At 34.0% G+C, this 22,137-nt stretch overlaps 1 protein-coding gene across 6 annotated transcripts in view; it reads right to left on the reverse strand.

The window, feature by feature from the left end:
* MON2 (MON2 homolog, regulator of endosome-to-Golgi trafficking) overlaps positions 1 to 22,137 on the reverse strand; it is a 125,521-nt gene that overhangs the window by 20,459 nt on the left and 82,925 nt on the right. For 4 of the 6 annotated variants that reach the window (XR_003680303.2, XM_028491196.2, XM_028491194.2 and 1 more), the window contains 8 exons: positions 21,911 to 22,109; positions 16,749 to 17,377; positions 13,099 to 13,242; positions 12,465 to 12,482; positions 12,048 to 12,176; positions 8,179 to 8,369; positions 2,200 to 2,260; positions 933 to 1,056 (listed from right to left, as the gene is read on the reverse strand). Coding sequence is in view for 5 of the 6 variants with exons in the window: in XM_028491196.2 (XP_028346997.1) it covers positions 933 to 1,056; positions 2,200 to 2,260; positions 8,179 to 8,369; positions 12,048 to 12,176; positions 12,465 to 12,482; positions 13,099 to 13,242; positions 16,749 to 17,377; positions 21,911 to 22,109 (1,495 nt within the window). In the remaining variant the exon portion in view is untranslated. The remainder of the gene's footprint in view (positions 1 to 932; positions 1,057 to 2,199; positions 2,261 to 8,178; positions 8,370 to 12,047; positions 12,177 to 12,464; positions 12,483 to 13,098; positions 13,243 to 16,748; positions 17,378 to 21,910; positions 22,110 to 22,137) is intronic. The other 2 variants (XM_028491195.2, XM_007105260.4) reach the window with 1 other exon arrangement.

Below are 22,137 nucleotides of genomic sequence, written 5' to 3' on the forward strand. Positions count from 1 at the left end.
CTTTACCAGATTAATTTTAAAAACTGTCTGGGCTAGGAAAAAGAACCAGTTTGTGAAGTAAGCAGTATCTAGTGGTCAAACTGTACATAGAAATGCTCTTTAAAGTGTTTTCCACAGTTTAGTAGAATTTAGTCACAGCTCCAGTAAATTCTGGGGACTAAGGATATGCATGGCACAAATTTAGAACTTTTTATTTATCTCACCAAAAAAGTCACATTATGTTGCCACGATTACATTTAACACTTGAGCATAGATTTAAAAAAAAGAAATAATAGCAAAAAGCAACTTACATCTCATCTCCCAATACGGTACATCAAAAGAAGCATGTGGTTCTTTTTAAGGATGAACTTTGGTCTCCAGCCTAAAGACTGTGGGCAATTTTTTTCAACCTTTCTAAACCCATTTCCCCTCTGTAATACAGTAGAACCCATCCTCACAGAAATGTTGTGAGGAATGAGATTAATATTCTAGCATAATACCCTGCACATTGTGGTCATTCACTAAATCTTAGTTCCCTTAACAAATGTTAAGGATTTTTTTTTAATGGACTAACTCTGCAATTTATAGTCCTGAGAGGTTGGTATTAATATCTTTATTTTACAGATGACAAAACTGACACTTAACCAACTACTAAGTGGCAGAATACACATTCATTACCTCCCAATAATCCTTGACTTCACAAAACTGGTGATTTATGTCAGCCTGCAATGATTTAGGTGGATTCCATAAGTGCTTTGCAATTTAATTCATCACAGAATATTTACCATGTTTTCCCCTCATAAAGCTTAATGTTCTATATCACATTCTTAACCATTCTCCCATTTACATTTACCACAGTTGTAGGAGTAAACATTTCTAGTAGAAGTCAGCTTCATCAAAAGTGCTTCAATACTTATTAACATTAAAAAAAAATAATCATTGAAATAACATACCTGTAAATGAAGATGACTGAGAATGTATTGATCCCTTATTAAGCATAGTCATTATCTGACCAACAAATTCCTTAGGAATAAAATTGGCATAAGGTAGTATCTCAGTGCTGATAAGCTGAACTACCTAAAACAAAAGATGCAAATTCGAAGGTATTTTTTTTTCTTGAAAGAGACTAACTCAAATGATAATTTCTAGAGTAAAATTTAAATTTTATTTTAAAAGAAATTCAGTTAAAGAATCTTTCTTAATAGAAGTATACAACCATTTTAATGTTAATATGCAGGATAATTAGTCTGTTTCCCTCATCTGTCTTAGTAAATAACTTTATTACAAAATAGTCAATACTATAAACTGTTTACTCTACAACAACTTCAATAAATTTTGATCTGCAACATGATAAATGCAAAGAGCGCTCTGGAGAAAAAAAATCAGCATATGAAATGTATCCATGTTAGAATAAAATATCTAAAACAGGATTAAGAACATGATTTAAATCTCCTTTTAGAACCATAAAAATGAGCCATTAAGAAGTAAAGTTATATTCACTTTTGTTAAATAGCTTATTTCTAACATACAATGTGTTATTTTGCCTTTTGAAGAGAAAGAAGAAAAGTTTGAAGAAGAGTTTGCAAGAGTCAACATAGCAATGGGACAAAAGGCAATATTTTGCATCTATATATCTATATGATGCCTATGCTTTCTATGTAATTTATTTGATTTGCTTTATTTAAAAGTTCCCTTATCCCACTTAAAGGGAAAAAAAAACCCCCCCAACAAAAAAAATCCGTAACCAGAAACTACTTCTTTAAATTCCAGTTATAATCAGCAAAATATATTCTTTAAAAAAACATTCATTATTTGCTTCTATATCTGGTTAAAAATAGAAAAATCTGAGCAACTTATTGATTAATTTAAATACAAACATCTGATCTGTCAAACTATAAAGTAAGCTCTCAAATACATGCTCACTGACTGATGGATTTATTTTACTAAATCCACTGCTTTTTAAAATCATTAAATGGACACAACTAAGGATCCGGACAACACGCAAACAGCACAAAGCTAACAAATATAATAAATTAATTTTTTAAATGTCAGTGCTTTAAAAATTAAACTTTAACCTTTGTGTTTTAATGCTTTTAGGTTCAAGCTCAACCTATCACTTTACTTTTTTTTTTTTTTTTTTAGCAATTTTACAGTTTCAACATTTCTACTATTTGGTTTTCATAAATGGTCACAGGAAAATGTTTTAAATAGCTTCCTCACCTCAACATCAATACTTTCATTTCTTTGAAATTCTTGAATAGAGAGGTTATCTGGAGGTATGCTAAAAAATAAATAAATAAAAGACTTGATTTTTAAAGGTAAAATATTTCCTTAAAATACAAACAGAAAATAAACAGAATTCCAGTATCAAAAAATATATTTTCTCACCCAAGTTAGAACACTATCAGTTATTTAAAAGAACAGTATTTTTAATTAATTAGTATAAATGACTAAGCTAATTACAAACATGAAATTCTAGCTACAAAAATAATTAGTCCAATCTTGAACTAAATAAAATCTGTAGAGCAAAACTTCTTTTAATACTATGAATGAAAAACAAAGAAAAGTAAAGATACTATCATCTAGAGTTACAGCAAAAATTACCACTGTGACAAAAACTGAATTCACTTATATTGCCAATTACAAAAACTGAATTCACTTATATTGCCAGTGATTTCAGAGAGAGTTAAAAGAGCCTTGGTCAAGATGTTGAATTATTCACTCAGCAACAGCCCACTGATCATTAATTTGTAATAAATATACTAAATATCTTTACAGTAAAAGATAGAGAACATCTGGAAAGAAGTGGACTGATTCAGACTTTCTAAAACAGAACAGTGTTCCAACAAGATCAGAATAAATCAACAGTTCCGAGGGAACCAAAGCTAATTCTAGACGCTGTGGCTCTGAATAAGAATGAGCAGTATAGTTCTATTAAACTTATGAAACAATGAAATATTAAGCATTTAAAAACAGCTGAGAATAGGATGGTACTGATAATAACAATAATAATGACAGCAAAAATTAGAGAGCCAGCCACTGTATTAAGAGCTTTATTTACATTATCTCCTATGTTCCACAGTAACCACATGTATTATCATGTAATTGACAGAAGAGGAAACTGAAGCTTTGAATGGCTAGTAATATGACCAAAAACACATCGTAAATAAATGACAAGGCCACAACTTGAACCTAGATTTATATGATATTTGAGCCTAAGTTCTTCTCTTTTATAAAAGTTATAAATGTAAAACTAGTATTATCATATTTAGATTTAGAGATACAGTATAGAGTTTTGTATCTAGAGCTATTTTTGCTCTATTTGGTATTACATGGTTTATCTAATCACAAGTATTAAAATACACACAAAGACAAATACCAATTTGCTAACTATTGTACTAATAAAAAAAAGGCTTATCAGGAACATACAGTATTAATATTGGGATCACATATCAGAAACACTGAACCTTATTTTTTTTTGAGACTTCCAATTTTTTAAATAGATTTCGTTTATTTATTTGTTCATTTTTGGCTGCATTGGGTCTGTTGCAGCGCGCGGGCTTTCTCTAGTTGTGGCGAGGGGGGGCTACTCTTCATTGCAGTGCGAGGGCTTTTCATTTCAGTGGCTTCTCTTGTTGCGGAGCACAGGCTCTAGGCAAACGAGCTTCAGGAGTTGTGGCTCGTGGGCTCTAGAGCGCAGGCTCAGTAGTTGTGGCGCACAGGCTTAGTTGCTCTGCAGCCTGTGGAATCTTCCTGGACCAGGGCTCAAACCTGTGTCCCCTGCATTGGCAGGCGGATTCTTAACCACTGCACCACCAGGGAAGCCCCTGAACTGTAGTTTTAAATATCTTATAATGAGGGAAGAGAGTAGCAAACAAAGCTGAAAGGTTCACTCCTCCTAATCCTAATGATCAATAAAATTAGGAATTTATTTAATTGTGCACAGGTTGAATATTCTGATCTCAGAACTCACACTAATGTTTAATTTATAGTTAGTATCCTTTCTAGATACTGTGAGCGTATCAAAAAACATTGGTTGAGCTTTTAAAAACACAGATGATTAACAGAATTTACCTATAAATTATAAAGGGAGATAGTCAATCTTGCAGGTACAAATGGGCCATATAAGATCCGTATAGTCTCTAAGCTTGAGGAGTACAATAGTTAGTAATTAAAAAAATTTTTTTTCATGAATCTTTATTTGAAAGAAAAGAGGCTTCAAACTGATAAAGTATTATGTATATTTTTCATCAGTTCTCTCTGAATGGTACATTAAAATTATTTTTTGAGATATAATTCATACACCATAAAATTCACCCTTTTAAATTGCATAATTCAGCTTTTTAGTATATTCACAAAGTTGTGCAATGGTCACCTCTTTCACTTCTAGAACATTTTCATCACCTCCAAAAGAAACTCTGTATCCATTAGTAGTCACTGCCCATTCTACCCTCCTCCCAACTCTGATAACCATTAATCTATTTTCTGTCTCTACTGATTTGCCTATTCTGGATATATTACATAAATGAGATCATATAATATATGGCCTTTTGTGTCTGGGTTCTTTCACTTAGCATAATGTTTTCAAGATTCATCTATGTTGTGACATGCATCAGTATTTCATTCCTTTTTATGGCTGAATATTCCACTGTACGGATGTATATATCACATTTAATTTATCCACTCAGTTGAACATTTGGATTGTTTTCATTTTTTGGCTGTTACAATGCTGCTATAAACATTAGTATACAAGTTTTTGTGTGAACACGTTTCATTTCAATTCTTTTGGGTAGTACTTAGTGATTTTTAACTGAAGGTCAACAGACTATTAATTGTATCAATTCCCACTAGCCCACGTGCCTTCTAGAGGACAAGTACCATGTTTTGGTACTCAAAGGGTGGCTGAATGAATTCCTAACAGACTTTAAGTGTCCACCAGGTTACAGTCCTTACGTTTCTCAGTTTTAATTGTTTTTCTTTCACTCATTTAAACAATTCATTCACTTATGATAGTCCTCAGTGATGTCCAAAGCCTCTTGTTTCTCCTAGTCGATTTTGGTTTTATTTGTTTTCTTTGTTACTGTACTGTTACTGTTACCGTATGAAAGCAGCTTGCAGACCATAAACAGTTGGGAAACATCACAGAGAAAGGTATGGTTATTCACACAGTCTTTGAGTATCAGTAATTAGGTTAAAAAACTTTTAAATGTTCCAATATAAAAGATACTCAAATATTCATATTATCTAAAAACCTAAGTCATGCTATTCCAAACACTCTTCTTACTGTTCAAATACTACTACTGATAGATTTCAATTATAGAACATTGTGTATATGTGCCATAAAATAAAATTTAAAAACTAACAGTTTGTGATTTTCCAAAGTAATCAATTATTTGGAAAACAAAAACAAAGGCAATATCTTCTCATGAAACTGTGAAAATGTGCATGGTTTTTAAGTTCTCTTAGTGAGCACTGCATTTTTACCATCAACTAACTAATAAAACCTTTCACTTTGAGCCTTAAGGTATTTTTGGACTATGAAATAAAAACTAAATTGGCTTTATCCATGTAAACTATTCGATTAAAAACACTGATTAAAACATTAAGTCAAAATACATAAAATAATTGTGGACTTTTACAACTAGTCAAATCAATTAATTTAGTCTTACAATTAAGGACAATGATGCCAACTTAGAGGAAATGACCAGTTCAAGGTGAACAGAAAGTAGGTGGCAGAGTCAAGTGTAGGCCACAGGTCTCCTGACTCTCAATACAGGGTACCTTTCTATAACTTCATGTAGTAGAAGGCTTAGATGTGTAACTAGAATAACCACAACTTAGAACACTGATTCTGTGTTACTTAGTACCAGAATTTAGTACCTTTATTTTTTTTCTAGCCATTAAAAAACCCCCAAATTTACGGGCAAATTTCCTAGTCCCAGTTATTTAGAGTTTTGGTCTTTAAGTTTTTAGTTTAAAATATAGCTGTTTCACGGGAAAGGATATGGATAATGTCAGTTTCTCTTAAGTGAAAGAAATAATGATTATGAGGATAATAGTAGGAGCAAGCATTTTAATAGAAGCACTTACATTCCAGGAACTATTCTAAGCATTCATTTAAATGATTTAATCCTCACAATAACCCTATGAGTTAGGTAGCATTACTATTCCTATTTAGCAGATGAGGAAAATGAGTCACTGAAAGATAAATAACTTGTACAAAATATCACAGTTACAAAGTTGTATAGTTGGGATTTGAATCCAGGTAATCTGGCTCCTGAGTCAGTGCTCTTATCCTCTATGTTAACTGTTTCTTAAACAGTGTGATTTTTCAACATACTCAATATACTCAAACCTTTAATGTAAGTAGGGCCTACAACAGGCAAAATACTGTAATGAAATTATACTACAACTGCATGAATATAAAAATTACATAAAATGTTAATTACCTATTATTAGGCCTTTGTTTCTCTACCTACTTTCCTGTACACAAAGAAAGTACTTAAGAAACTGAATTTAATAAAATAAGAACTTGGAAAATGAAGAATGTTCAATAAGAAACTTGAGAATAAGAAAGATGGTGGAAAGACTCAGTCACAGGAAAAGAAATTCTTAAAGAAGTTTTACTCATTTCAAAAAAACTGATCTAAGCTCATTCAACTTATTAATAGGGCAACATGCATATACAGACAGACAATTGAGAAAGAAAAAGAAAAGTTTAAATTTCTAAATCTGTTTGCTTCATACAAATTAACGTAGTGACTTAGGCAACAGAATCCACAAAGGTACTCAAATACCCAGGGTTATTTTAAAAATGAAAACAGAATTTGCTTAGATATGCTTTGTGAGTCACTATGATTTTCCTGCATATATTCAATACAAAGAATATGCTTGCATTGGTATTAATAAGATTTCTAGAGTTGAGAAATATATAAGAAAGCAAAACAAAGTCTGACCAGTTATGGAAACAGAAATTACGATCACATGTCATTACTTCCAATTCTGAAATATCAGATAAGCCTTTATAGAGAAAAATATAAGTTAACCTTCTGCACTCTACAACTTTTCTTTACTTAATAACTAAACCACATTAGAAAGATAGAAACTCTTCAGTTAAATCATTCTGTTGTAGACTCATCTGATCATTATCAATATGCCAGTGTAGGTTTTTCTTCAAGTATATGAAATTTATAATTTAAATGGTTTCAAACTAACAATTTTTAATGATTAAATAGCAGTGCATGACACATCCATCATTCTATAGTTTTAAAAAAATGATTAATGGTTAAAAAAAATAGAAAAACTTCTGTTGTCATAGAATTTCACCACTATAGCACAAAGGAAAATTAGACTGTAGGAGTACTGAAGACTACCTACCTATCACAGCTATTACTGGTAAGTCCATCTTTAGTAAAATGGCACATTTGAGATTAGTGCTGCCAAACAGAACTTCCTGTGATGATGGGAATGTTCAATGATCTGCAGTGCCCACTAGAGCAACCACTAGCCACACATGGCAATGTTGAAACGTGGCTAGTGAGAATGAAGAACTGAATTATTAATGTGACTTAGTTAATTAAAAATTTAAGTTAATTGTAGCTAGTGACTGCTGTATTAGATAGTACAGCTCTAGAGAGACTGCAGCAGACTCCTCATTCAAAAAACTCCGTATTCTAATTACCCTATTCTCATTCGGTGAGGGGTCAAAATAGCATCCTTAAGATACACCCTCAGCTGGAGAGTATACAATGAAAATTCCATTCTTCTTTGCAAAACTTAAACATCTTAAAGAGCTGTTCATTATTACCAATGATCTTATTTATTCTAAAAAAAACTCATTTTCTGAAGTTGTTTTTCTCTTGTAATGCTAAATGGGCATCAGATTTTTAAAGTGGATCTTCTTAACTTCGTCAAATTAAAACCATGGCTCCTTAATTATGATGCATTCATGTGACCTTATATATATAGACCCTTGTCTTACAACCAAAACACTGTAAAGAGCAAAAATCTCCACTGCTCACAGATAATGTACCCAGTGGATAAATGCCCCATCCACTTCTTCTTTGTATACAATCTAGCAATCTTAAAGAGTCAATTACTTTGTTAATGAATAATGAGAAATACTGTTTTTAGAGCAATTACAGGTATAATGTGTACTTCTTGAAAGACTGTCTTAACTGTAAAAATGAATAAGCTGACCTTTTAGTAAAGAGAAAGTCTTCAAAAGTGTTGGCTAGTTCTGGCCACATACTGTCAAATTTTCCAGAAGAAGCATGCTGCCGGGCAACAGGTAGCCCAATAGAAAGAACTTTGAGGAGAGAAGATACTGCTAGTTTCCATGTGCTTTCAGAAGGGCAGGAATACTTCAAACTGAGAGGGACCCTAAGAGTCTGTGAAAATAAAGACAGTTTAAGATAAGTACTAATTAAAACAAACACACACAGCTTTAATTACTTTAAAAAAAACTATAGCTGAGAGCAAAAAATAATAACATAGGTATTTTCATTTTAAATAGGATGTTATTTTCTAGAAAGACCAATTAATTCTCAGACATGGTCCTCAAATCATACTGCTTAGAAAGATACACTTTTTTTTTTTTGGCCACATCCCGAGGCATATGGGATCTCAGCTCCCCAACCAGGGATAGAACCCGCACCCTCAGCACTGAAAGCGCAGAGTGCTAACCACTGGACCGCCAGGGAATTCCCTAGAAAGATATACTTTTAAGTCCTATGTCCATTTTATAAACAATGACCCTGAATAAGGATTGAATAATAACCTTTTTGAACCTTGGTTTCGCATCATAAAAAATAGGGATGTTTTCTGAAAAGTTAAGAGTAAGAAACTTACAATTTTGCAGCTTCTCCAACTTGATGTTATAAAATTAGAGCATTCTGCCATAGTTCTCCTGGCAGAAAATAATTTGACTGATGGGGTTTCTCCCATCCAAGAGAGATCAATACTGCTTATATTTTTTCACTAATGGTTAGGTAAACATGGCCTGGAGTATCATTACTTTGAAGTCTTATACTTTATCTTTAAAATTCTTTGAATTTTATATTCTACACTAACATTTTAATGTATTTTTTTTCCTTTTCCAAATATTTGAGAAAAGTTGATAATTCAAGAACTTGGTTTATTTTATCTTTAACCCTTGAGGACACAGCACAGCATCTGAACTATGTCTAGTGACTAAAATATTGAGACTTACTTTTTAATTGGTCAACTTCTGAGACAGGTTGCTGTTAATCATTAAAGAACTAATTCAGTAGTTCAGAATGAATTTCTCTGGTCATAGTACTATCCAACAACTAGAAGACTAGACTGACCAAACTATCACAGTGAGTTATCCCAGAGCACCATCAATAAATAGTTTCAGCATACCGTGTGATAATGTGCATTAGACTGAAAATTCAGCTTTTATATAAAAATTCTAGTCTGAGAAAGATAAAGAGTAGAAGAGACACATTTTCATATTTTAATGTTGTGGAGTGAACATAAAACCTGATTTCATCATCCTCCACACAAATGATTACTGAATACTCACACAGTGAACATGTGAACCATTACATACTAGCATGAAACAGGCCTCCACTAACAGATAATTAGCCTACCCAGAATCTATTTATCTCTTTCCTCTCCCCACATCCAGTTGGAAATTAGGGTAAAGAGATGATTAGTTTATTAAGCCAATCAATCTACTCCATTTCTCTGGCCATAATCACTGGTTCAAGACTGGGCATGGGACTAAAGCTGATTCACTTAATTTTAGTAACTTAAGAAGAATCTGATAAACACACACACACACACACACACACACACACACACACACACACACACACACACACACACCTGCTACTGACATATAATCCCTTTATTAGCCTACAACTATGAGAAGAAACATAGTTAGGATGCAGTCAACCCCTTGGAAAGCAGAACAGGGAAAAAAATTTTGGTTTTTGGTGATAGTACTGGATCAACCAATCCTAAAGCCCTCGATCTATGAATTTTCCAACTAAGCCTGCCCCTTTATTGTTAAAGCTAGTCAGAGCCTGAATTTGTGTCATATGCAAACAAAAGAATACTAAATTATACACTGGCCACTCTGAATTAACATGTTATAACTCAAGATCAGATAAATGAAAAGTATGGTTTACTACTAGATTAATATTTTACTAATGTCAAGGGAATGTTAAGCACAGCAAATATATTTGATTTATTTTTTAAAATATTTAAGCAACTAATACAGAGATTGGCATATAGTATATACTCAGTAAATGTATATGGAACTGGAAAGTTCAGTTCTTGCTGTCACAAAGCTCACAATTTCTGAGGAAGAGCCTTGTCCAATTAACCACAATGCAATGTAGTAAGTGGCATCAATGAAGTGTTCTGGAGTACAGAAAACTGATTATTTAATTCCTTAAAAAATACAAACTGATGCATGTCACTCCGCCATGTTCAAACCTTCAATGGTTAAAGAATAAAATCTGATGCCTTATGATGGCTTGCAATACCCATAGCCACTTTTTCAGACCTATTCCAGGCCCTGCCACCTCCCTAAGTGGGATTTCTCAACACTGCTTTAAAAATATACCATGGGGGGCTTCCCTGGTGGCGCAGTGGTTGCGCGTCCGCCTGTCGATGCAGAGGAACCGGGTTCGCGCCCCGGTCCGGGAAGATCCCACATGCCGCGGAGCGGCTGGGCCCGTGAGCCATGGCCAATGAGCCTGCGCGTCCGGAGCCTGTGCTCCGCAATGGGAGAGGCCACAACAGAGGGAGGCCCGCATACCACAAAAAAAAAAAAAAATATATATATATATATATATATATATATACCATGGGGCTTCCCTGGTGGCTCAGTGGTTGGGAATCCACCTGCCAGTGCAGGGCACACGGGTTCGAGTCCTGGCCCGGGGGGATCCCACGTGCTGCTGAGTGGCTAAGCCCGTGCACCACTGAGCCTGCGCTCTGGAGCCTGCGTCCCACAACTACTGAGCCTGCGTGCCTAGAGCCCGTGCTCCACAACAAGAGAGGCCACCGTGGTGGGAGGCCCACGTGCCGCAACGAGGAGTGGCCCCCACTCGCCGCAACTGGAGAGGGCCTGTGCGCAGCAACAAAGACCCAAGGCAGCCAAAAATAAATAAATAAATAATTAAATTAAAAAAAAATATATATATATATACCATGATCTTTTATATTGCTCAATTGATCTATATCTCCTTCTCCCTTTTTGCTGGTACTCCCCCTTCAAATGTTACTTCTGTTAATCTTTGCCAAGATCCCCTAGGCAGTTTAGTTATTTCCTTGTCTATTGAGGGAAGGGGGAACCTAACTTTTTATTCAACACTGACTGCTTGGCAAGTATCATTAAATGCCATATCTCAACTGAATCTCTTAATGGTTAAGACATAAAGTTTGTATTGGTATTACCCTTCTTTTACAGATGAGAAACACTCTCAGGCTCATTTGCCCCCAAATCATAGAGCATCCTGTCCTAAGAAACAGGATGCTTATTGTCTTATGTGGCAAAATTTAAGAAGAATAAAAAATCTAATGCACTCTTACTTTAAAATATTTCTCATTAAAAAAACCTTCTCTTTTTAAAAAAATGGCTTCCTGGGCTTCCCTGGTGGCGCAGTGGTTGAGAATCTGCCTGCCAATGCAGGGGACACGGGTTTGAGCCCTGGTCTGGAAGGATCCCACATGCCGTGGAGCAACTAGGCCCGTGAGCCACAACTACTGAGCCTGAGCGTCTGGAGCCTGTGCTCCACAACAAAAGAGGCCCGCGCACCGTGATGAAGAGTGGCCCCCGCTCGGGCAACTAGAGAAAGCCCTCGCATAGAAACGAAGACCCAACACAGCTAAAAATAAATAAATAAATAAATAAATAAAAATAATAAAAAACAGCTTCCTAAATAATATCCATGAATGTTGGAGAAGACTAACTATAAATAATAACAAATTATATTTTCCATTTATTTAAATATATGATAACATATTATTACCTAAAGAGAAATTTCAATAATACTGACATTATTAAAGTATGGAAATTAAAAAAAAAATACCTTAATAATATTCTGGAGTACTTTCTCATTCACCACTGCTTTGTGACAGGCTGTTTTTTGGTATAAATCCACAACTACTTCTAAAGACCTTTCAGCAAATGGTACATAATTCAAGGCTACCCATTCCGCCTAGAAAGTAATATTTTCACAGAGTTAAAATAAAAATGAGATTAAATGAAATCATATTGTTTTCAAAGCGAAAGCTTCTTTGTCTTAAAGTTTAGGCCTTGGTTTTAGGCCAGATTATATTACATGCAAAGTTTTCAAAGAGATATGTACTTCATGAAAGAATAATTTTCAGCCAGGCAAAAATTAAAACTATCAGAAAAAGTACATAGAGCATTCTATCAAAAATTGGGAAAGATGTACTTTATTTGTTGCCAATAGGTCAGGACAATTTTAGGAAATTTAACTCACCGGTGCAAATAGTTGGATCTATTGTGATTCCATTGTGTTGCAAGACAAATAGAATGAGAAAAGTTAATACACATTAAAACTACGTTTGGACCATGTAAAATTATAATTTTTAGGTTGGGTGAACAAAATCAGCATGTGCATGCATTCAGAAATTTACTTTTCCCCTAAGCCAAAACAAAGTTAAAATTTGCCAACTATGGCTATAAAAATCTTTTATGTAAAATCCAACTAAATTTCACACCAGTAGTAGACTTCTTATTTAGTACGCACAGATTTCTTCATTTTGTATTGCAGATATCTATTTTAGATAAGATTAGGCTTAGGGATTTAGAAGCCATTTTATAGTGGGATGAGGACACAAAGAAAGAAACTTTGAAGAAAGTGTAACATGAAAGGCCAAACTTTCTGGAGAACCACTTGGGCAAAGAAAGTAATAAACAAACAAACAAACAAAAGGAACACAGAAAAGGTCTTCCAAATAGTGTTTCTTTTCAGCTTAAAGTGTTAACATACATATGAAAGTTTATTTGTGAATGAAAATTTCCTGGGATAATCAAAGTCCATCTTAAGTGGAACTGACTGTATTTAGAAGCCATGAAATCGTACAGAGTAAATATAATTTATAGCAAATTACCTGATTATATTTTGCATTAGCAATGTGTTTTGTTTCTAGCTGTCCATACTGTGGAGGTTTACAGGAAAATTCTACAAATGCCAATAACTGGTCAAATATAGCTGGATACATTATCTGCATGTTTTCCGGTCCTATACAGATGGCCTATAAAAACAATATATGAATAGTAGAATGCATAATCTGAACTCCATTAAGTTCTTTACTGTATATGCTTTTGTTTAACCAAAGAATCGAAAAGACTGTCCTATTTTATGTTAAGTATTATACAATTTTTTATAAGCCCTGAAGGACATTTAAGCTATTTTAAACAATTATTGAATAAAGTGTAGGCTAAATGTATTAATCAGCTAGAAAACGTTTTTTAATTAAAAGCGTGGCTTATTACTTAGCAGACTAAACAAAGGGCAAGCACTTAAAGAGAAATTCCAGGCAGTTCTGAGGTTCCACAATCTGATCATTTGTTCAGTAATATACCCATCAGACCATTTACAATGCTTCACTGACTAAGATGATATTGACTTCTACTTAAGTGATGGCATTAATTTATTGAAATGACAGCTGATTCCTGCAATCATGCCTGGTCCACAGACTTTAACAAATAATCATGTTCATTACAGTCGGAAAATAAGTTATGAATAAAAATTTGTTTCTAAAAGAAATGTATACAGTATATTAATTTTTAACAGGGCAGAGTATATTTAGTGACTAATGTATCTAAATATATAGACTTGATTTAAAACAAGAAAAATTTAAAAATTTAATAGAAATTAAACTTAATGCTGGTGTTTTAGATAAAATTATCTTGAGGTACAAAGTAGATAAGCAAAGTGCTGCTCATTAGTACATTGGATTATCCTATAATTACAATGTGAAAGTAGAACAAAGGTATCTAATACCATCTTTCCCTACTTGGTTACTTTTCTCAGAAACAGTGAATCATGAACTTGAAAGGTATACAGCCTAAAAAAATTCTCTCTACTAACTACTTCTAAAAGTTTCACGGTCTTCTTTACTAACCCCTTGCTGAGTCTTAACTCGTACAAGTAAACAAGTAGTATTACTGTAGAAAAGATATAATTACCCTAAATGAATTCTTTTATTTTCAGTGACAAAGGAAAGGAGGGATGGGAAAGTCTGTGTGGAGACCTTAGAAAACTAGTATCAAAATTTTTCTGAAAATACCTTAGCAACAAATAATGAACTGGACTATATGTTTTGATTTTCAGTGGTCCTTTATTAAAAAAATAAAAATAAAAATAAACCTAATAGTGTTACAGTTGAATTCTGGAATCTTAAAATGCAGAATATGGAACCAACTCTTTTTTTTTTTTTTTTTTTACAACAAACTTCATCTAAGAAAAAGTTATTATTGGCTTTCTTCAGTCTTCTGAAGTTTATCAGAAAAGCCTATATATAAATCTGGTAACAGATTTTAGTCCAAAAGCTAAGAATCAATAAGCAATCTGGACATCAGTTTCTATTAGTCCTTGAAAACTGTGTATGTGAAAAGAAGAAAAGAAACTGGACATCTAACCTCTGACACGGTTCAAGGTTTCTCTTATTAAGTCATTTAAAATAATTCAATCTGGGTGGCAATAAATAAGATAGATGCAGTCTCCTGATCTCAGAACTTAAGGAAAGCAGATAATAAAATTCTCAGGTCCCCCATGTATGCCAAAATATCTTGGCCAAAAAAAAAGTTAGCCTACATGACTAAATCATTTTGGTTGTGAACTAGTGATTTGAAAACCAAGGAAAAGACTATGACCCTGAAACCCTAAACAATGTAAGGTAAACATGAAGTTAGAAATGAGTTTTTCCTTTAGGAAGGAAAACTGCTTTTAATCAATAAAATGTTTGCAGAATAGCTTATTAGTTTATGAATAAAGTCCCAAAGCAAGTCAATTTTGCTTGTGAAAAAATTTTCTGACACCTGTGGGGGGAAATACAAAAACACCCTTACTTGGAAAAAAAAAAAAAGAAAGAAAAAATAAAAACACTCTTTACTAATAATGAAATATATTTTCTGTTAGGAAATATTAAAGACCCCATATATTTGAATCACATTCAAGTATTATGAAACATCATTTAGATAATCACATAAGTAATAAACAATGGCTAGAGTGAAAATTAGTAATGCAAAATGATATCAATTTATATAAATAAAACATCCTAAGTTTCCAACAATAAAACTTCCTAAGTTCCCAACTGAAGGTATATATTGCTTTCAAAGCCATTAAAAGTTCAAAGCTTAGAACAAATTCCTAGTAGTTGGGATGAATGATTCTATTTGTTTTCTAATTGCGAAATCAGCAGTTTTTTTCCTAAATAAAATTATATACTTTTTTCCCTGGAAAAAAGTTTGGGGGGTTTGTTGTTTCCTTTTTGTTTACTATCCTCTACACATATATAAAAGCTTGAATTAAACATCTGAAAGTTCTAGGTTATGGGTATCTCACAAGGCCTATGCTCTCTTTCTCTAGTATATTAACTTTTCCATTCCCTCTAAGGCAGTCTATAAGCAACTTATATTCACAGTCAGGGAGAAAAAAGTTATTATTGACAGGCTACTTTTCTTCCCCCACTGAAAATAAAAGCAGCTCTTTTGATTTCAATTATGGAAAACTGATATCCCTACAATAAAGTTTTTAAAATGCCAGATTCTCTTAGATTTTAAGTTTCTACACAATTTGTTTCTCTGCACAGTGTAACCAGGGGTAAAGAGATCAAGGAATTACTGCTCAGCTAGACTTCCTCCAGAGTCATTCAAGGTGTATTATGGGTGTAGTAGAAACCACCATTCTTACTGTGAAAGTTTTCTTCAATCCAGTTGGATATAAGGCAATCATTTAATTAGAAAACATGATCTTCAGTACACAAATGGCTACTGATAACACATGTGTAATCAGAATCTAATACTTCCATTCTAATTTTGTTAGAATGTCATAGCTACTTTGTTGGGATTGCTGGCTCTTCAGGTGGCATTTTTTTTGTTTAGCATTTTGGTTGTTGTGAATTGTGCTAATAATTACCTTGACAGTTTAAAGAATTCTTTGATTTTGATCTGGTCTTGCTTGCTAACTGGAATCTGCTCAATAATTTTTAGGTCTGTTTTAATATATATACATATATATTTTGCAGTAACAAGACACATAGGTTAAAATATATCTTTTTAAAATTTCTGTGAGAAAAATACTTTATAAATTTATTCTTACTTCTTTTTTAAAAAATATAGGCTTCCAACAATTCCAGAGCTAAATTTAAGTACAGATGAAAAAAACAAAAATATAATCCCATGGCTTATTAATTTTCTAATTATAGAAACACTTTACTAAAGTTGTCATTCCAAAAGTATATCCTCTTGTGAAGAGTTGCATGAACAAACCAAAAAAGCTGGTGAATAGAAGCAAGAGAATGCCGGCAGTTTCTTAAAGACTCTCAAAATAAACGTGAAATACCTTTTAAAATATATTAGAAAAATAAAAGTTTTAAAAATAACTGGATCTTTACAATCTTGAATTCATCCCAAAGTATACATACACAACAATCCTGATGATCCAGAATTTATCCCAAAAAATATATATCAAAGTAAAAAAAGTTCCAGAGAACCATATGCAATATTGCTTAGACAGCCACTAAAATTCTATTACCTTTTGGAGAACATCTAGAGCTGTAAGTACAGCTTCCTGTAAACTTGTCAAAACTGCTTCAGTATAAGATGGAAGAATGAAAGGGGATGCATCTGAACTTATTGGGACTGAAACGGCACTGTGTAGTATGACTCCCAACTTTTGCAAATCATCCATGTTGAAACCAGTTTTTATGTGTTGGTAAAGAGCTGGAAATATCTGAATTAAAGCTGTAAGAAAAGGCTGGCTGGGAATGAAAGTTAGTTTATCAAAAGTAATAGGAGGCTTAGTGCTTTCAGATCCAACTCTATACCAGGTATTCCATGCAGCCCACCAGAGATTCAAATCTTCAAGCTCATCAGTAACTATGGGTGGCTCAGAGCTGCTATATCTTCCAAGTCTTTCTCCAATGGAATCTGTTCTGAAAAATGGCCTGTTCAGGCCAGGGCCTGATATGGACCCTAAAAGGACAGGCACAGGGACATTAACTGCAGGTGGTGTCTCAGGCTTATCTGAGTCTCTGACAGGGGTCACAATCTGTAAAATTTCCTGGAAGCTTTTCAGCGCAGCCAGAGATACTTCATTGTTTTTGCTGAGTGCTGCTGATTGTATATGGTCAAGAAGAACATCCCATGCTCTTGAAAAATCTCCTATATTAGGAAGAGGGAAAAAAAATTTATCGCCATAAAAGTGATCAAATTTTCTCTTACTATTAGACACTTTAAAGTTTATTTGCTTTATTTTTCTGCTTAAATTCCTATAGAACTAGAAAAAATATGCTAAGGTACTAACAATGTGAATTAAAATCATTACAACCTAAAAATCCAGTAAAAAATTTTTGTCAGCTACAGGAACAAACAGCATCAAGAAGAGGATAATGAGTATATCAAACAAGGTTTTGGTCTTAAAAATAAAACTCTGTAAATGTATGTATACATGTTTCTATTCTAGTACTTCTGCCTAAGGAGAACAGAATAACAACTTAAGAGGGTGAAAACAAAAATTTTTCAGTAACATCTTCAGTCTATCCATCTACCTTTATTAATGATTAAGTAAGATGTTCCCATTCTTAAGCACATTGGAAAAGTTATAACAGTATGATACACGTTTTTTTATCTGTCTAAATGTTTAAAATAAACTGTAAATCATACTCCATAAAAATCTTAACTTTACACTTTGGTTTTCATATTTAAATAATTTTACAGTTGCGGAATTTTCTTAAACATTTTTCCCTCATCAGTGAGTTGCCAGGAGAAAATGCACCATAAAGATTAGACTGTCCTTTTACAATGAGTCTAAATTTATTTCTCCCATGTAAAACTGAGTCGACTGATCTACCATCAGCAGAGCATGGGCTGAATGGTAGCTGTTGTTTCCATTAATCAATTCAATCTCTTGCTCTACTCCTGTGACCAACTAAGCACGTTTATAATGAAACTCTCTATGGCCAGGTGTGGTTTGTTCCTATAAAGCCCAGCAAAAAATGATCTTGCTCCTACAGAAATCTAGCCCAATGGCTTTGTTAGTAGCATGGATTATTACCCACCTATTTGTATTTAAATAATGCAAAAATCAGAGGAACTGACGTTCTGCAAAGGATAACATAAGTAGGCTATGAAATAGAGATAATCGAGGTTTAAAGAATTTCACTTCACAAAAGCTATCAAAGACTAGATGTTTTTTCAAGAAGGGATAAGCCCATATGACTGAGGAAGCATTCAGTTAACTGGAAAGCTGGAACTAAGTCTGGTATAAAACAGTAAGTACTGCTCTGCCTTTATAGGATAAATGATAACACTTGCCCAGTTACATGCCTCTTCCTCTCCATACTCTTTTTTTAAAAAAATTGAAGTATAATTTACATACAATAAAAAACAGATTTTTCAGTAAACTGTTCAAAGAGTTTTAAAAATTTTTGTCTAAAAACTATCAAAACAACAAAACAAAATACTTCTGCTTGTTGCCATTCCAGTCCAAAAGTCAGATGAAACATTACATTTCCCCACCAGAATGGTGACCAAGTCTCAGATTTAGAATATTCCATGCCACAGGAAGGAAAAAACCCTGCAATTCTTTCATTAATATATTCTATGTCTAGGAAGAAGTCTTCTTTCTAAAAGACTAGCTATAATTATATATTGCACACGGTTATGTTAAAAATATTAACCGCATTATTTAAAAGTATTTTTAAAATTTTTTATACAATTTTTAAAGGTTACACTCTATTTACAATTATTACAACATAATGGCTATATTCCAGTGTTGTAAAATACATCCTTGTAGCCTATCTTATCCCCAATAGTTTGCAGCTCCCAGTCCCCCACCCCTATATTGCCCCACTTGCCCCCTGTCCCCACTGGTAACCACTAGTTTGTTCTCTGTATCTGTGAGTCTGCTTCTTTTTTGTTATATTCACTAGTTTGCTGTATTTTTTAGATTCTACATAGAAGTGATATCATACAGTATTTGTCTTTCTCTGTCTGACTTACTTCACTTAGCATAATGCCTTGCAAGTCTACCCATGTTGCTGCAAATGGCAAAATTTTCAACTATAAGAAAAAAACTGCAAAAAAACACAAACATGTGGAGGCTAAACAATATGCTACTAAACAGCCAATGGATCACTGAAGAAATCAAAGAGGAAATCAAAAAATACCTAGAGACAAATGAAAATGAAAACACAATGATCCAAAACCTTTGGGACGCCAGCAAAAGCAGTTCTAATAGGAAAGTTTATAGCAATACGAGCTTACTTCAGGAAATAAGAAAAATCTCAAATGAACAACCTAACTTTACACCTAAAGGAACTAGAGAAAAAAGAACAAAACCCAAAGTTAGTAGAAGGAAAGAAATCATAAAGATCAGAGCAGAAATAAATGAAATCGAGACTAAAAAAACAACAGAAAAGATCAATGAAACTAAAGCTGCTTCTTGAAAAGATAAACCAAATTGACAAACCTTCAGCCAGACTCATCCAGAAAAAAAGGGAGAGGGCCCAAATCAATAAAATCAGAAATGAAAAAGGAGAAGTTACAACTGACACCACAGAAATACAAAGAATCATAAGAGACTTCTATGAGCAACTATACACCAATAAAATGGACAACCTAGAAGAAATGGACAAATTCTTTGAAAGAATCTCCCAAGACTGAACCAGAAAATATGAACAATTATTGGTAATGAAATTGAATCAGTAATTTAAAAGCTCCAACGAACAAACGTCCAGGACCAGAAGGCTTCACAGGTGAATTCTACCAAACATTTAGAGAAGAGTTAACACCTATCCTTCTCAAACTACTCAAAAAAAAACTGCAGAGGAAGGGAACACTTCTGAACCATTCTATGAGCATCACCCTGACACCATAATCTTATTCTAAAATAATAAAAACCCTTCCTAGTGTTCAAATTATAAAAAATCATCAAAGCTACAGGAACTGCATCATGTATTCATTTTAAAAAATCTAGGGCTTCCCTGGTGGCGCAGTGGTTGAGAATCCGCCTGCCGATGCAGGGGACACGGGTTCGTGCCCCGGTCCGGGAAGATCCCACATGCCGCGGAGCGGCCGGGCCCGTGAGCCATGGCCACTGAGCCTGCGCGTCCGGAGCCTGTGCTCCGCAACGGGAGAGGCCACAACAGAGGGAGGCCCGCATACCACCAAAAAAAAAAAAAAAAAAAAAAATCTAAATGTATTAGTTCTTAGCTTTTAAGATAAAGTAACTATCACAGAGGTATTAAAAATGATGCTTATTTGTCAAAACTCAGCAAACATACAGTTAAGATTGGTGTATTTCATTATATGTAAACTTTACATGAAAACAAAAAACTAAGATTTAAAATGTACATGTATGTACATTATATATATGTATGTGTATATATAAAATAGAGAGAGCCCTAAAGTGTACATGATGAACACCACACAAAAATGCCTATGAAAAGAGTAAATATGCTTATGCTTTAACATAATAAGGGGGGAAAAAAGCCAACCATAAAATAATAAATTAAAAAAATAATATGTACAACTTGTTCACAATTATGTACAAAAGTACTTCTGTTCACTTTTCTCAACCACTCCCGTCCCTACCACCAGAATTGAAAGGAAGGTATTATAATCTACACCAGAGTTTCTCAATCTCAATACTACTGACATTTTGGGTTGGATAATTCTTTGTTGTAGGCGCTATCCTGTGCATTGTAAGATGTGTAGCAGCATCCCTGACTTCTACTCCCCCCAGAAGCCAGTAGTGCATGTCCTTCCCCAGTTGTGAAAACCAAAACTGTCTCCAGACATTGTCAAATATCCTGTGGGGGGAGGGAGTAGGTTGGGCAACACTGGCCCTGGTTGAGAGGCATTGATCTACACCACTAACAGTTTCCTCACCAGTCTAACAGTATCCTACCATTCTTCTTTGTGGCCATTCCATTCCACACATACCATCTGAAGTGATATTTCTGAACTGCATATCTGATCACATCACATCATGGATTAAAACCTTCCAGTGGTTTTCAGTGCTCTTAGAATAAAGTCTTAACCTTTGAACATAACCTACAAAGTGTTCCATGCTCTGGGCCTCTCTCTACCTCTACAACCTCATGTGGAATTACACTTTTCCGTGTTCTCTTCATTCCAGACCTTCAAACATGCCGGGGTCCTCACCATCCCCATCTCCTCAATCTTCTCCCATCTCTTCTACACATTCTCTCTGCCTGTAAGGCTCTTCCCAGTTCCTCCTACCCTTGCCTGATGAACTACTACTCAGATAAAATATTGTTTTCTCAGGGAAGCCTATACATACCTCACTGGCCTGGTCAAATATCTATTATAAGCACACAATCTATTATAAGCTCCTTTTAGCACTGATCATTGTAGCAATTTTGTACTCATTTATGTAATTATAGTTCTTCCCTCATACCCATGATATAGCAAGGACGGGAGCATTTGGCTCATCATTGTATCCCCTAGAGACTCACCCACAGTAGGTGCACATTACATATTTTTTCAGTGAAATGAATGAAAACGTGCATGCTCATGCACACTCCACACATAACACAAAGACTGACAGTTAAGATGGATTATTCTTGGAAAGTAGCATTGTATATGAACTTTAAAGAATCTCCTGTATTTTCCAAATTTCCTTTAACATTAATTACTTGTATACTCAGGAAAAAAAAAATGTGTATCTACCTAAAGGTTGCAGTAAATATCTTCTAGTGTTGAAGATTCTTGCTACTCCGGCCAATGTTAAAACCCATGTCTCAGCCCATTGCTTCTCTGCTGTGTCCCTTGAATGATGAATGAGAATATTGCCACCTCCGGACTCAATCTTTTCTTTGTCTGCAGTGGTAGAAGACTCTCGAACTCGGTCCAATAGATGAAAGAGAACCTAAATATTTATAACAATGCATATAAAA

The sequence above is a fragment of the Physeter macrocephalus genome, chromosome 6 (genome assembly GCF_002837175.3).
Source record: "Physeter macrocephalus isolate SW-GA chromosome 6, ASM283717v5, whole genome shotgun sequence".
NCBI lineage: Eukaryota > Metazoa > Chordata > Mammalia > Artiodactyla > Physeteridae > Physeter > Physeter macrocephalus.